The 13,404-nt window shown below is 48.0% G+C and overlaps 3 protein-coding genes across 14 annotated transcripts; all 3 read right to left on the reverse strand.

Annotated features, from left to right (window-relative positions):
- Positions 1-18: 18 nt before the first annotated feature.
- LOC120448593 (GATOR complex protein Iml1) lies at positions 19-10,586 on the reverse strand. 12 transcript variants are annotated; one of them, XM_039630680.1, is made up of 22 exons: positions 10,417-10,582; positions 10,054-10,361; positions 9,505-9,993; positions 8,843-9,447; positions 8,610-8,781; positions 8,129-8,555; positions 7,940-8,071; positions 5,696-5,818; positions 4,282-4,684; positions 4,051-4,225; positions 3,793-3,984; positions 3,274-3,345; positions 2,268-2,326; positions 1,906-2,013; positions 1,643-1,849; positions 1,488-1,588; positions 1,253-1,420; positions 1,031-1,191; positions 803-965; positions 625-737; positions 507-562; positions 19-449 (listed from the first exon to the last, which is right to left on the reverse strand). In XM_039630680.1, exons 1-22 carry the CDS (start codon positions 10,466-10,468, stop codon positions 107-109), a joined length of 4,629 nt encoding a protein of 1,542 aa, XP_039486614.1. In that variant the 5' UTR covers positions 10,469-10,582; the 3' UTR covers positions 19-106. The 12 variants fall into 12 exon arrangements, with proteins under 12 accessions (XP_039486614.1, XP_039486613.1, XP_039486612.1 ...); XM_039630679.2 differs by lacking the exon at positions 2,268-2,326 and adding an exon at positions 2,955-3,019 and having other exon boundaries at positions 1,491-1,588; XM_039630678.2 differs by lacking the exon at positions 2,268-2,326 and adding an exon at positions 2,955-3,019.
- LOC120448596 lies at positions 5,818-7,931 on the reverse strand. Its single transcript, XM_039630696.1, has one exon. It carries the CDS (start codon positions 7,806-7,808, stop codon positions 6,033-6,035), a length of 1,776 nt encoding a protein of 591 aa, XP_039486630.1. The 5' UTR covers positions 7,809-7,931; the 3' UTR covers positions 5,818-6,032.
- A 779-nt stretch (positions 10,587-11,365) lies between the features above and the next one.
- Positions 11,366-13,188, reverse strand: LOC120450530 (protein phosphatase PTC7 homolog). The gene has a single exon (XM_039633618.2). It carries the CDS (start codon positions 12,907-12,909, stop codon positions 11,944-11,946), a length of 966 nt encoding a protein of 321 aa, XP_039489552.1. The 5' UTR covers positions 12,910-13,188; the 3' UTR covers positions 11,366-11,943.
- Between the last annotated feature and the right edge of the window lie 216 nt (positions 13,189-13,404).

Consider the following 13,404-nt stretch of genomic DNA (forward strand, 5'->3'; position numbering starts at 1 on the left):
TAAATAAAAACTTTTGACTTTGTTATTCGATCCAATTTATATAAAGTCTATATATTGTTTATGTACAATTCAGAATGCGAAGTACTTGTGCTTTTCACGATAGGGCTTACTTCAGCTTCACCTCCTCGGTGTTGTTATTGTTATTCTCGAATTTCTGAGCCCTGCGCTTCAATTCCTGGGATTGGGTCCAGAAAGTGGACAGCCGCTGATCGCTGTTCGAGCAGAACTCGCGGAAGTCCTTTAGCATCTTCAGCTGAAAGAGCTCCCCGTCCGCGGAGTTGTTTATGGTCTGCGCCTTCCACTTTTTGTTCGGAATCATGTGGTTCCACGCCCACAAGAAACCCACTTTCTTGGGCACGTTCGTGTTGTTAGTGTGTCCATAGACGCAGCGCGTGACATTTGCCTCCTTTAGGATGGGCGATTCCACCTGGTAATTGTTCGTAGCGCAGCTGGAAGAAAGGCGCGATTAGAAGTTATCAAGGAGTACAAGACTTTATGCATCTTACCGGATCAAGGCAAACATGTTGCCCGTGCAGTGCACGTACTGGTACTCCTTGGGCAGCTGCGAAAGTGAATTGGGATTGTAATGAAAAATGCCCAACGAGTTCTGGTTAGCTAACTCACATCTTTGCCGACGCTGTACTTCTTCTCCAAAACGCAGGGCAGGAATCCAAACTTGCCCAAAATGGCTTCCTGGAGGAACAGCATTCTGTCTGCTCTGCTTTCCTCGGGGAATTCTGCAATCATAGTTTACTTTCAATAATGAAAGCTAAAAATGTTGAAAATAAATATCTTAAAATACCATCGAAAAGAGTAGCTCCATTGGGCAGGAATGTAGTGCAAAGCGGAATGAAAATGGGTCCTCTTAGAGGATCTGACTTCTTGGTGAAAGGCTCTGCCATGGGATCAGCTGGCACTGATACCAGGAAATTGAACTGATTCGCCTTGCGCATCCAGCCGCCAATCTGAGTGTATAAAGAATATACAATAAGGATTCAAGGATATTAAGTGTATGCCGTTTTAAGCCCACCAAGTCAGCCACAATAGGACCCGATGAAGTGACCCACTCTACCACTATCTCAAAGGCGAATCTTGGCTGCAGCACTGTGTGATGCTTCACATGACCCCACTCCATTCGATCGCTCTTCTGGTTCACATCGATCTCCAAATGCGACTGTCGATACACCCGCTCTGGGAATTCAGAATTATTGGGTTACTTCATCTTCAGCTAATAATAATAACTAATACGAACTGTTGCTGCTGGTTTCTGTCCAGGATTGGGGAGCAGGCGAGTCCCTCAGGAAATTGGGCACCGGAGTGGTCACGGGCTCATCGTGCCAGAGAAAACTACAACCCTGAAACTCGATCTCCAGCCACTCGTTTACAAAAGCGCTGTAATCATCCAAAGGCGGGGCATAATCTAAACGATGCGGTGTCGTATCAAAAGTCATTTTTAATTGCTGACCAATAATATGTATTGAGCATACCACCTTTGGCGTTTTTGTCCTGCTGCACCACATAGTAGAAGACAAAGCCAGGCACCACAGGCTTCTTCCAATCCCCCGAGGCATGACAGATCATCCGCTCTCTGCAGGGAACACAATTGAATACATTTATATTCAGCTAAACTCAAGAAACCCACTTGCGCATGGCCTCCAGGAGATCCAGAGGATGTCGTCCGTTGTTCAGGCGGGTTTTCAGCCACATTAGCGCGTCGTAGGACACAAAGGTGCAGGAGGGGAGCGACTGCGTCTGCGAGAAGAAGCCCACTCCGTTCACTGGGTGCTTCATGGCCTCAAAGATTTCGGGCAGCGTGGCATTCGGGCTGAACTTAATGTCAACCGGAAAACTGTAAGGAATACCATTAGGAGCTTGAAGGGAACTACTCTTGACTGGAAAACGCACCCATCGTCCTGATCATCTCTGGCGGCGATTCCTGGGGCTGCCGCAGCATCGGTGGCGGGAAAGATCCGTGGAATCCGACCGTTCTCCAGTTTGGGGCGCACATTGATGCTGTCATGTGGAGTAGCAGAAATATATGGATTAGAAGGATCATTCGTGGGGTTCAACACATCAGTTCCATATCCATGTTGGGTCTTGTGTGTTGTATCTGGGTTGGGGATACAGGAATCAGCAGGCCAATTGTGTGTCGGGGGTGGGTTAGGGATTTCAGGTATGAGATTGTGAGGGGATTAGTCGAGTGGTGGTAAATAAACGGAGCCAGGACGGATGGTATCCGGTAGCCTGGCCCTCTGGGTGGCACAAACCTTTGCTGCGGTGAGTTTAATTGGTTATGATGCTTTTCAGTGATTCTAGGTGTGTCATGCTGCTGAAAGCCAAATACCAAATAAAATTATATAAAAAGTACGTAACAAAACCAAAGGAAATGAAACAGCCAGCCAACGAAATCTGAGAAACGGGATGCACAAATCAACAGGACTACAAGTACAATACAAAAAGGGGTAAACTAAACAACAAGCCATCAACAGTATATACAATTAGCCTAAGCCCAGTATCCTGGGACACCTTGGAGTAAACCAGCTAGGACCCGCAAGGACCAGCTAGGACCAGCAGCCAACCAAATCCCCAGCGAATCGTGCAGTTTCTACCAGGGACCGCAAGTAACAATCTATCTACAAAAGCCATTAGGTTACCAATTGAATGGAACTCTTACATTATGATTAGCTTTCAAGTAGAACTGCAGATCAAAGTATATTCTATTAAGCCCTTTGCTATGCAGTTCCACTTTGAAAGAGGCAAATACTTGAAATTGTAGTCACAACCAGCTCAAATTAAGTCAATGAGTATACACAACTAAGCTAAACAACCATTACGGTCCCTGATTTATGCAATGCAAGTACAAAGTGTTTAGATGTGAGGTTTGTGGACGTGTATGTTGGTGTACAAGGGCGATAAGGGACCTTAGATCTAATTTTTGGAGTCGATATAAAAACCTGGGTCGCTTCTCCGGCAGTCGATTGCTGCCGACTCGCTCCCGGAACGGAGAGTTCGTGAGTCCCTGAGGAGATGGGTTCGTTTTCGGATACGGAGCGAATTGGGGCAGGTCGAAAGTGGGTGGCGGGAAGACAGAGACGTTGGAAAGAGAGACAAAAGTATTAGATATCGTCTTCCGTCAGCAGTTCTCTCGGAGTAATAAAAACTATTGAACTTGAACGTGCGCATTTGAGAGTAATAAAGATTTGAAATTAGGCAAAAGTGCGCAGTTTAGATGAAACAAAACGTTAATTTTTTGAGATAAGTTAAGTAGATAACCTGGTTAGGCTGAGGCCTGGATATAATGCTGGTACTGTGTCTCCGCTTGGTTATGTGGGCGATGGGGCTGTCCTGCAAAAGTGAGGCGAGATACTCGATACATCAGGGAAGAGGCAACGGGCACTAAAAGCGGGCTTCACGATGCAAGGTTAATTGGTTTGGTTGAACAGCAGTGTTTATGCGTCTTCTTCCTAAATGCTTGCTTGATGTTTAAGCAAGACTAAAGGTCTTGCCAGTGCGTTGCTGCATATACGATTTAGCTTTATAACATAGTTCTTTATAACTAAATCGTATATACAGAAACTTTGACGAAGAGATACAATTTAACAATCGAAAGCTTCTTGATCATAAAATATTTCTTGTTACTTAACAGTCATTGCCTAATCAATCCACTACTTCTCCGCCTTCAACACAGCTGTCGGGACGATTAGTCAATTAGGAGTCAGAACGCAATTACAGAATTAACGCAACGGATCACGAATGCACAAAAGCCAAGCCAAGGAATCGATTCTATCTTACTCTCGCCTTGCGCGCATACTGCCGCTTTAGCTTGCTGACCGCCTCGATCAGTCGGACAAAGTCCTCGACCTGCTCCCGGGTGTTATCCGCAGTCACATCGGGGAATATGTCGCATCGCTGACAACTGGCTATCTTGCTCACAATGTTCTCCCTGGGCAGCAGGTACATGCGATAGCGCCAGTACTTGAGGCTCTGCGATACAAAATTGCGTTAAGATTGGCAGTTATAAGATGCCAGAATCCAGATGCCAGAATATACCTCCATGAGTGGGTAATCCACATCACCGCGCGTGCAGATGTACAGGTCCATGTGGTTCCAGTTGAAGTTCTCCAGCTTCTCGGTGGTGAAGTTCACGCCGGAGATTTCGTAGGTCTCGTGCTGTGGCGCATGGAAACGGTATCGGTAGTCCACGTTTATCGGCGGATACGGGTGTCTAGAAGAGGAATCTTTTAATTTGGTATTCAAAATAGTGATCCAGCTCCAACTCACCTGGGTCTGTAACCTGTGACCGTGATCACCGAGCCGCTCAACGAGATCTTGTGAAAGATGCGGCCAATGGAGAGGAGGTACTCCTTGTTGGTCTCGCACGGCGGCTTCACCGGCAGCACTGCAGATGCCGAGGAGCAACCGCCCGCAGTCGGAGGCTTCTCGTCGACCACGATTAGCTGGAAGCCCTGAGCCAAGCGCTGCGACACGATCTCCTTGCACACCTCCTCCGTGGACAGGGGCTTGCGGTAAACGGCTCTACTCTGGGCATAATCGTGATTGACATCATCGGGCAGCAGAGTGTAATCCGATATCACATAGTCGTTGTTCAGTGAACGCTTGTCCGGGAAGTAGTCCGTGGTGATGGGCAGACAGGCGGGTATCGTAAGCGACTTCCAATCGACGCCTGCAAACGGATTCACCAGCGATTAGCAGGACTCTCGGGAAGAATGAAGGGTTCAGAGCAGAGAGGAAGCCAACGCCGGTACAGGTGTGTAAATCAAAATCGCTCAAGCTAGAAGGTCTACGGAAATCATAACCAAGGAGGAGTGAGGACTCCAGTCCGGGACGAGAGCTGTCACCAACGGATGGGTTAGCGTGTGGAAGGTGTGCGTATGAGATACAGTGGGCGGTGTTCAGGTGGGCGTGGCAAGCATGCTAACGCTACAAAACTACACAACGGCAACATGCTAGTGGTCAACATGCTCCCATCTCCGTGCGGATTACCAAATAGAGGGTTCCAACCACCATCTCCCGATGGGTGAGTCCGTGCGAGGTTGTGGTTTGGGTTGCTGGGTTGTGCAGTTTTGGGTGGAGAGTTCTACCAACTACGGATTAAGCTATAATTATAGTGGATGGGTAACTACATGCGAGGGTTTCTGGTGCAGTGACTAGGCTTAAGGGGTTTAAGCGGGTGAGTGCAAAGCAAAGGTAAACTACAGGCTTGGATGAGGGTCACCCACAAGCAAATATGATGCTATCGAACACCTGTCATGTGGTCTTGATCCCTAAAGTTACATCAAGATATTTTGATTAACGCTATACAAAGAAAAACGATTTAAAGTGATTTTTGTAATACTTTAACAGAGTTGCTTATAAGAAAATAAGTAAATATGTTTGTTGATATTTGTAGTTAATCTTTGATGATACTAGGTAAACTCAGGAATATATGCAGCAAGTACTTTCTGTTCTACTCAAAGCAGCAACTCAACATTGTTTCTACAAAAGCTTTCTAGACTAGGACTACTGTAAAGCCAAATTACTGATCCAAGGATCTCGAAGGATCTCCAAGGAACCAAGTGTATCTAGTCGTGTGCTTGTTGTGTGGTTGCAGTTGTGTTTATGTGTGCTTGTGTTTGGATGCATCGCTAATGCTTTGTACAGAGTTCAAAAGTGGTGAATTTGTTTTTGTCCAAACCTATGATGATCTTTCCTCTTCCGCTGCCCGCCTCCGCATCGGGGGGCGAGTCTACTGCCCTTAGTGCCTCCAGGCCGCCCAGATGATGATGCTCGCCCTCGACGATCGGCCTCAGATGCTTGACTAAACGATCGATGGATGGGGTTCGATGGAATACGTTTATGATGGGTTGCAAATTTCGATTCGATGGTTAGATCCGATTGGGTTTCATTCGTGGCGTTGTGTGGGTTGAGTGGGTGGGGGGAATAATGTGAATCATACGTTAAATTAGATTAGACTTAGTATTCGTTTCTATTTCGAGAAGGGTTTCTGGTTAGGATGAGCTACTTCGAATGCATTAATCCCTGGGGTTGCGGTTAATGGGCGGTGGCTTTTGTCTGCACCCGAAGCTGTGGCGGATCTCCACCAGGAAGGCGATGCCGCTGCCCAACAGTCCGCACAGAAACCGCAGCTTCTCCTCCAGCTCCGCCAGCGTGGAGAAGTCCTTGAGATAGCCCATGCGATGAGCCATTCGATAGCAGGTTTCCAGCCACAGATCATGCAGCCCGGCCTGCTGGACATGAAGCAAGAATTGATGAAGGGCATTCTTGAGGTGTGAGTCTACCCTGAGCTGGTACTGATATGGAAAGGAGCCATGGCAAATCGTGGAGAAGTAGAAGCGCTTCTTCCTTAGAAAGCGCTGCTGCATATCGAAGAAACGCCACCGAATAGTACTGATGGGGTAAATGTAATCCGGATTCATGGAGATTCTCTTTTCGCTGAAGCTCTCGGCATCCGTGAGGCTGAACTTTGTGCTAAACTGCTCCGCATGACCCAGGGAACCCACGATTGCATACACATCCGTGGGCTGTACAAGGATGCGATACGGCAGCAGGAACAGTTCATCCAAGCGGTCGACTGGTCTTCGTGTAAGAGTCACGGTCAGAGAAGAAGTAAGTTTGGTGCTGTACGTTTGCGCAAGGATGAAAATGCCGCCGAGGATCAAAAAGGTACAGAACGTCCTGCCCGACTTGCGGCTCCCATATCTGACTGGGTCGGCACCTGGCACTCCTAGCATCGCCCAGAAATGTCCGTCTGGCATCAGGCGGCGCACATACACGAAGTGCACCACAAGCAGGGCAACCAAAAGGCACAGCCACAGGTGTAAACTGAATGGCAGGAACACATAGAGGCTGCGCGAAATTTCATTGTCCAATGGAATCATGAAGCAGCGCTGTGCCACCTGCGTTGGATACGAGTAGTCCACATTGGTGTTTGCTTGCAGTGAGTCGTACAAATGCGGACTAAGCTCCGCCTTGCCCTCTACAATCAAATCCGTGAGCACAGCCATATTCAGCAATGTGGAACCATTAACCTTAAAACTAAACAAATCCATGGTCACGTTCAGGTGCTTCATCAGATGGTTGATCAGGATCCCGCCCAATCCTGAAAGTTCCCATTCTTTCGTCCTGAGACTCTTGTACCAAAAAGTATTGGGCACATCCTGCTGAACGGGCATTTGCAACGTGTAGCCTCTGAAATTCCTTCGGTTAGCGGGCGGAAAAATGTGATGCGGATCATAGGAGGATAATCTTCGCATGCGTATCACCCTTACAGTGGGATATGGATCCATTTGGTAAAACTTTTTAGCTGCCACAACTACCAAAGCGCTTCGGAACTGCAGTTTCCAAAGGAACTCAAAGAAGTTCTCTATGTCTTTTTGTGACTCCTGCTTTCTAAGCAGAAACATGGTCTTTGCGTAACGCCTTCCTCTGGCTCTTTCGGCATGCAAGTAAACCACCATATCCTTGGAGTCCCGAGCGAACACCAAATAAATTGCCACCTCATCCTGAAGGCTGCTGAAGCGTACATGCGAGGTATCCTTGTCCGTGGCCGTCATCTGCGGCAGCAAGTAGAAGTGATTGCTGCTGTTGCATGTCAGTCCACGATGCAGGGCGTCCAGATAGCCGGGTTCAACAGATCCCAGGCTGCTCACTATAGTGATGGCATTCAAGCGATGCACGCGGCCGATCCTGTCCAGAAACAGAGCCAGTTCATGGGGACGCTCAAAGCTTTCTGTGGTCCCCATATGATAGCGCGACATAAACAGCGCGAGCAGAAACTGGAGATACATTTTCGCGGGAGAACCAAGCCAAACTGACTGGGATTTTCATATACTCCGAGTACTTGAAGTGCATCTCGTATTATTTGCCCCACGATACGATCTCTACAACAATAACCGAAAACTGTTTGTCTAACACTTACCCGTTGTAATTGCTGGTGTCCATTCTTGCTCCCCGGTGGCTCCCCAGAGGTAGGACTTCGCCTGGGTGGCCGTCAGGTTGGGCACATTGGCGGGCAGGGGGTTCATCAGCGAGTTCTGACGCCGCTTGAAGACTGCGTGTACACAACAATGCTAGTCTAGGAGGTACAACTTTAGTTACTGGTACTCACAATCAATCTTCTCATCACCCATCACAAAGCTCTGCGAGGAGGCTGACTTGCTGATCAGCGTATGGCTGGACACTCGGTCGTACTGCTCTCCACTGTCACAGCCGTAATCCTCCTGGTCATTGTTGTTGTTGCTACCGGATTGGCAGATGCTCTGGATCTGCTGCAATGGTCTCTGCTGACCCGGCTGATTGGGTTTTGCGGGAACCGCTTGATAATGATGCTGCTGTATGAGCACACCTGTTGGGCCTTTCGGGAAGATGTGCGTCCAGCGGCGGCGATTGGAGGTCAGCTTTATGGTCACTTGCGAGGGATCAAAGGGGTTGATCAGGGCGCGACCCGGACGCACTATGGGGGCAATGCTCACGATCGCCCTGCGTGAGTTCTTCTCTGAGGCCAGCGACTCTGAGAGGTTGGTTGTATCCGGTTGCTAAAATCACATAAAAACTTTTAAAAAGTCAAAGGTTTTAGGAGTATCCCTTACCAAGGCAGCAAGCATGGCAGAGGTGCCGTGGTGAATGTCGGGATCAGACATCTTGCGTCGCATAGCTGGGATTTGAGTTGGCGTGAGGTTCTCCCAGTCGTTGTTCCTATAAGCATAGGTCTCTAAACTGGGCACCGAAGTCTTCTTAGCCCGTACTACACGCTGCAGAGAGCTAGAAAAATGAAAGTTACTTAAACAAGGTAATGTTGTGTTATTTTGTAGTACAATCGTACCAAGTACTCTGCGCGGGAAGCGGCTGGAAAATCTGTTCATCATACGCATCGTAATCGAAGAGGGAGTTGTGCTTATACTCTGACTGATTGCAGCTCAGAAAGTGTCGCTCGTTCTCCTCGCCTTCCCCTTCGCCTACGCCATCGTGGAGTGTCAACTGGGATCCAAACAGAGGCAGCTTGATCCGTGGTATAAAGCTGGAGTACGCAATCTTCTTGTTTGTGGAGTAGAAGCTCAAGTTTATCCAGTGGGGCAGCGAGTAGTCATCGGCAGAGGTCAACGTGGTGTCTTTGTTGTGGAATTTAAGTAGTGGAACCGCATGCAGTGGCTGCTCTCCCACACAGACCAGATCACTACCCACTCCATTGTCAATAATGCGTTGCTTAGTGATATTGGTTAGCTCGCGATCCACGGAAAAGACACCCACTCCTGGGGTTATCACCACGGAGAGCTGTCCGGTGCGGTCGAACGTTCTGTCCAGATAATGCTTTTCGAAAGTGTTCAGCGAAATGTTCAGAACCTCCAAGAAGTTACCCTGAGTGGCTGAAGAATTGGTGGCCGGGGGAATCTCCATGTTCTCCCGTTCGTGATACCGCAGTACTGTGGCCTGTAAATAGTATAGTTAGCTTATATGCAAGAAAAAGTTAAGAAGGTGTTAAGTGACCTGGTAGGAGGTGAATAGCTTTCGGAGCTGGCCTAGCACAGTACACCAATCATCGCATCGCTCGTTCTGGATGGCCACGCGGTAGAAGTCCTCGTAGAAGCGACCCTTGTAGTCCTGCTGCAGGCAGTCGCGCATGTGCTCGGGAAACTCGTCCAGGCTCTTGGCCGCGTAGAAGGTGCGGGAGAAGAGCACGATGGTCACCTCGTGGTTACAGCTCAATTTCCGCCACTTTTGAAACAGCTCAGTCAGAAACCCATTGACTGCCTTTTCAAAGTACAGGTCACCGTGGATGTCAAAGTCCCACATCTCGGAGGACATCTGCAGGAAGAGGTACACCATCGAAGTGCTGCTGCGGAAGACAATCTTGGTGTCCTCTGTGATGACACCGCTGGCCACACGCTCGCCCTGCGACCACATCTCGTACACCTGGCACCGAATCTGCATGTCGTTGTAGTCAATCTTCTTGTTCACATACACACAGGTGTCCGTCTGAGGAAGGAGTTGTACGTTAGGAGCATATCCGGGTCAGAAAAATTTCTGATTCCTTACCAGGTAGGTTTTCAGGCGCCACATTTCCGAGCGACCCATGTACTGGTCTTTGAAGGTAATCTCTATCGAGTCCAGGGCCACATCCGCCGGGTTTACAATGCGCATCACCACATTGGAGTACGAACGCATCTTGAAGGCAATGGCGATTCCCGATTCAATGCTGATCACATCCCGGCCACAGCTCCCATTGAACTCGGTGATTTGGAGCAGCAGGTGGGTGCCGTTCTCCTCGTCTGGGGCATAGATTTCGACAACATCGCCCACATTGGCGTTGGGATGATCCTTCAGATTCATCACCAAGTCCGCATCTGTGCCGAAATATCCGTGTAACGTAATGTTTGCGCAATATGCACTTTTGCTTACCGTAGGATTTGTTGCAGCCACGCGTGTGCGTGTTCAGCTTGTACAGCTTCATGTTGACTTGGTTGCAAAACCAGCGAACAATTATTTACTCAATTCCAACATTTGCCCATTCGCTTGCGAATAAAATAAAAATTATATTTTTTTGCCTTTTGTTTTGATTCCTTATCTGCAGAGTGACCGCAGCTAACGGAATGTTTAGTATTTTTCATTCAAAAATATACTAAATGCAATGTTTATCTTCAATTGTTATTGTTAATTAAATAACGCCGTTTATTTTTAATTTTGAAAGCAGCAACACTCTTTGTTAGACATATGTACATACAACTTTTATCTGCAATCCCTGTTTATTAAATTATTCTTATATTTATTAAATGTAATAACACAGATATACTTAATAGCTTGCTAGTTATGTAAGATCCGTATGTAGATTCTATTATTCGTCTCAAACCTTTTGTGCAACCGATGCTTTCGTCACCAGACTCTTACCATTTCAGCGGTGATTTGGTTCGTTGCTATTGACTGACATTTTATTGCCAATTTTTTAGGCCTTTTATTTTACAACCTGGCGCAAGTCTTGCCAATTAATTATTTTTATACATACATATATATCAATTTTAAATATTATATTTATGTATATGTATATTGTAAGCCTGCGTCACAGAAGCGCAATCGATTTCTTTCAGATAAGAACACCGAATAGCTTTTATATATAAAAATCTAAGTTCACCTAGACTTCTGTAAGCAATAGATTGTTACATCGCCTTAATAATAGACACCCCCGCGTATAATCAGTTTGCCCGCTGCTGTATCTATTAATTTACATCTTTCTGGCCATGGAGTTAATCTAAGCAATTAGAACGTTCTATTTAAGTTTTCAGTACAGCTTTATTGTTTACACATATTTATTTGCTTAATGAATTTATCACGAAGTGACTACAAGTTGCATTCGTTGTTTTTCATTGAATAATTTTATTGGGTCGCAAATATCAGTGAGTACATTTCGACAAAAATTGTTTAAAGACAGTTCGTTCGCCCGGGTAAATGGGTAATCCTCCGTCCTCAGTCAGATAGCTGCACTCGACTCGCTCCATTCCGGGTCCACCTTCCACCTTCCATCATCCGGACCCCGGACTCGTATTCATGATCCTCGGTCTCGGGGATTGTTTCGCAATCGGTTGTTTGTTTATTGTTTGTGGTGATTAGAGCGCCACTGACGACAGAGATCGCCAGATCGAGCAGATAATTCGCATTTCTCTACTTATAGCGAGGGTTATGTATACAATCAAGGCGTGGGTCGCTCACCAGGATGCGTCGAAGTTCGTCGGTTCGAAAATGAGTTTGCTCGTATATATGTAACTAACAATTCAAGGGGTCAAAGGGTCGTCGTCCTCGTCAATCACAATCTCAATCTCAACATGCAGCTTAAACGGTAGACAGAACCACGAAACAGGCTCCTAAAGCTAACTAAACACGTACGGACTACAAGTAAACGTTAATCACTAGGGAGGATGGTTCGGAGCACCACTCTCACATCGCCACGGTGGCCAAAACAACGGTGATGTCGTCCGGTTTGCCGCCACGCGCCTGGATGTTATTCCTCCTGGCGCTGAGGGCGAAGGGCGAGAGGAACTCGCTGTTGAGGGAGAGGGTACGCGCCATCAGCGCCAGGCTGTTGGCCGTCATCTGCAGCTTGACGGGATCGCGTTCGCCCTCCACCTCGCTGAGCACCTGCAGCATCAGATCCTCGGGCACGTTGTCGAACACTCCGTCGGTGGCAATGAGAATCACGTCGCCATCCCGCACCGGAAAGCTCATGGTGTCCGCCGACTCAGGGCTGTCGCTGAGGACATTTGGCCCATGTCCCGGCGGCGGCAATGACAGTTGGAAGGGTGTGTTGAAATAGTGCTGCTGCTCCTCTGACTTGTGCACCACCTGGCCCTCTCGCACCACAATGAAACCGCTGTCGCCGATGTTGGCCGTGTGCACGGTGCTCGTCTCACGGTTGAGGATCAGGACGCAGGCGGTGCTGCTGCCCAGAATGGGCTTCTTCTGCTCCATCAGCTCGCAGTAGCTGTAGGCTAGCAAGTTAACCGGCCGTTGAGGATTGAAGTGACTGCACTGCACCAAGCGCTCGCAGGTGCGCATCAGGAACGATGAAAACTCCCCGGGATCGATGCCATAGCTTCGCCAGCCGCCCACGCCGTCGGCCACGCCCATAACATCGGCACTGGCGGTGGAGGCCTTGAACCATGAATCCTCGCCGTACTTTCCCGGCTTGTACTTGTGTCGCAGGTTGTCCTTGGCGAAGCCGCACACCACAGATACGAAACGGGGTCGCGGGGAGCTTGAGGATCCTGCTCCCGCTCCCGACTTGGTGGCCCCCTTTGCTGCTGCCCCTCCTCCGCCGCCCGTGGCCGTTTCCAGGAGCGTGGAGAAACTGCTGCGCAGGGCGCGAGAGATCACACGCGAGGTCCAGCTGAGTGACGAGTGCATCGCCCAGAACTCGTGGTCTCGTGCTCTCAATCAATCAAATCAATCGCATGTGGGGGGGTGTAGGATTCGGTTTCGGATTCGTTCTATGCGTTTGATTCGACGTGGCAGTGCTCCTCCTTGGCGTTCACTCCTACACGCCACTCCTCCGCACTCGATTTTTCCGGGACAAAACTCCTGTCTCGACGGGGCACACAATTTACGTTCCAATTAAATGCGAAATGTTATGTGATGAAGTGATACACTTTTTCTCGTCAGGTCGCGATCCAGTTCATAACTGGTTCGTCCCTGACTGCTTGCTGGTTCCCCACCCCAACTCCCCGCTCTTGAACTGGTTCCGAAGCCATATTCACCTTGAAGCGGTATCAAAATTAAATCCTATTTATATACGTATATTTTAAAAAGGATTGGTAAAACATGTAATTAAATATATGGTTTTGCTCCAACTTACAAATTTGATTTCCACATAATTATTAGTTCTTTGTGTTGGTATTTTAA

This window comes from Drosophila santomea, chromosome 3L (assembly GCF_016746245.2).
Source record: "Drosophila santomea strain STO CAGO 1482 chromosome 3L, Prin_Dsan_1.1, whole genome shotgun sequence".
NCBI lineage: Eukaryota > Metazoa > Arthropoda > Insecta > Diptera > Drosophilidae > Drosophila > Drosophila santomea.

Excerpts from the sequence above, each read along its gene's own strand:
- LOC120448593 (XM_039630678.2), bottom strand. The coding sequence starts at position 10,468 with ATGAAGCTGTACAAGCTGAACACGCACACGCGTGGCTGCAACAAATCC. Across the intron at positions 4,226-4,281 it reads GTCACAGGTTACAGACCCAG|ACACCCGTATCCGCCGATAA; the intron begins GTGAGTTGGAGC and ends TTCCTCTTCTAG. Across the intron at positions 1,589-1,642 it reads CTCCTGGAGGCCATGCGCAA|AGAGCGGATGATCTGTCATG; the intron begins GTGGGTTTCTTG and ends TGTTCCCTGCAG.
- LOC120450530 (XM_039633618.2), bottom strand. The coding sequence starts at position 12,909 with ATGCACTCGTCACTCAGCTGGACCTCGCGTGTGATCTCTCGCGCCCTG.
- LOC120448596 (XM_039630696.1), bottom strand. The coding sequence starts at position 7,808 with ATGTATCTCCAGTTTCTGCTCGCGCTGTTTATGTCGCGCTATCATATG.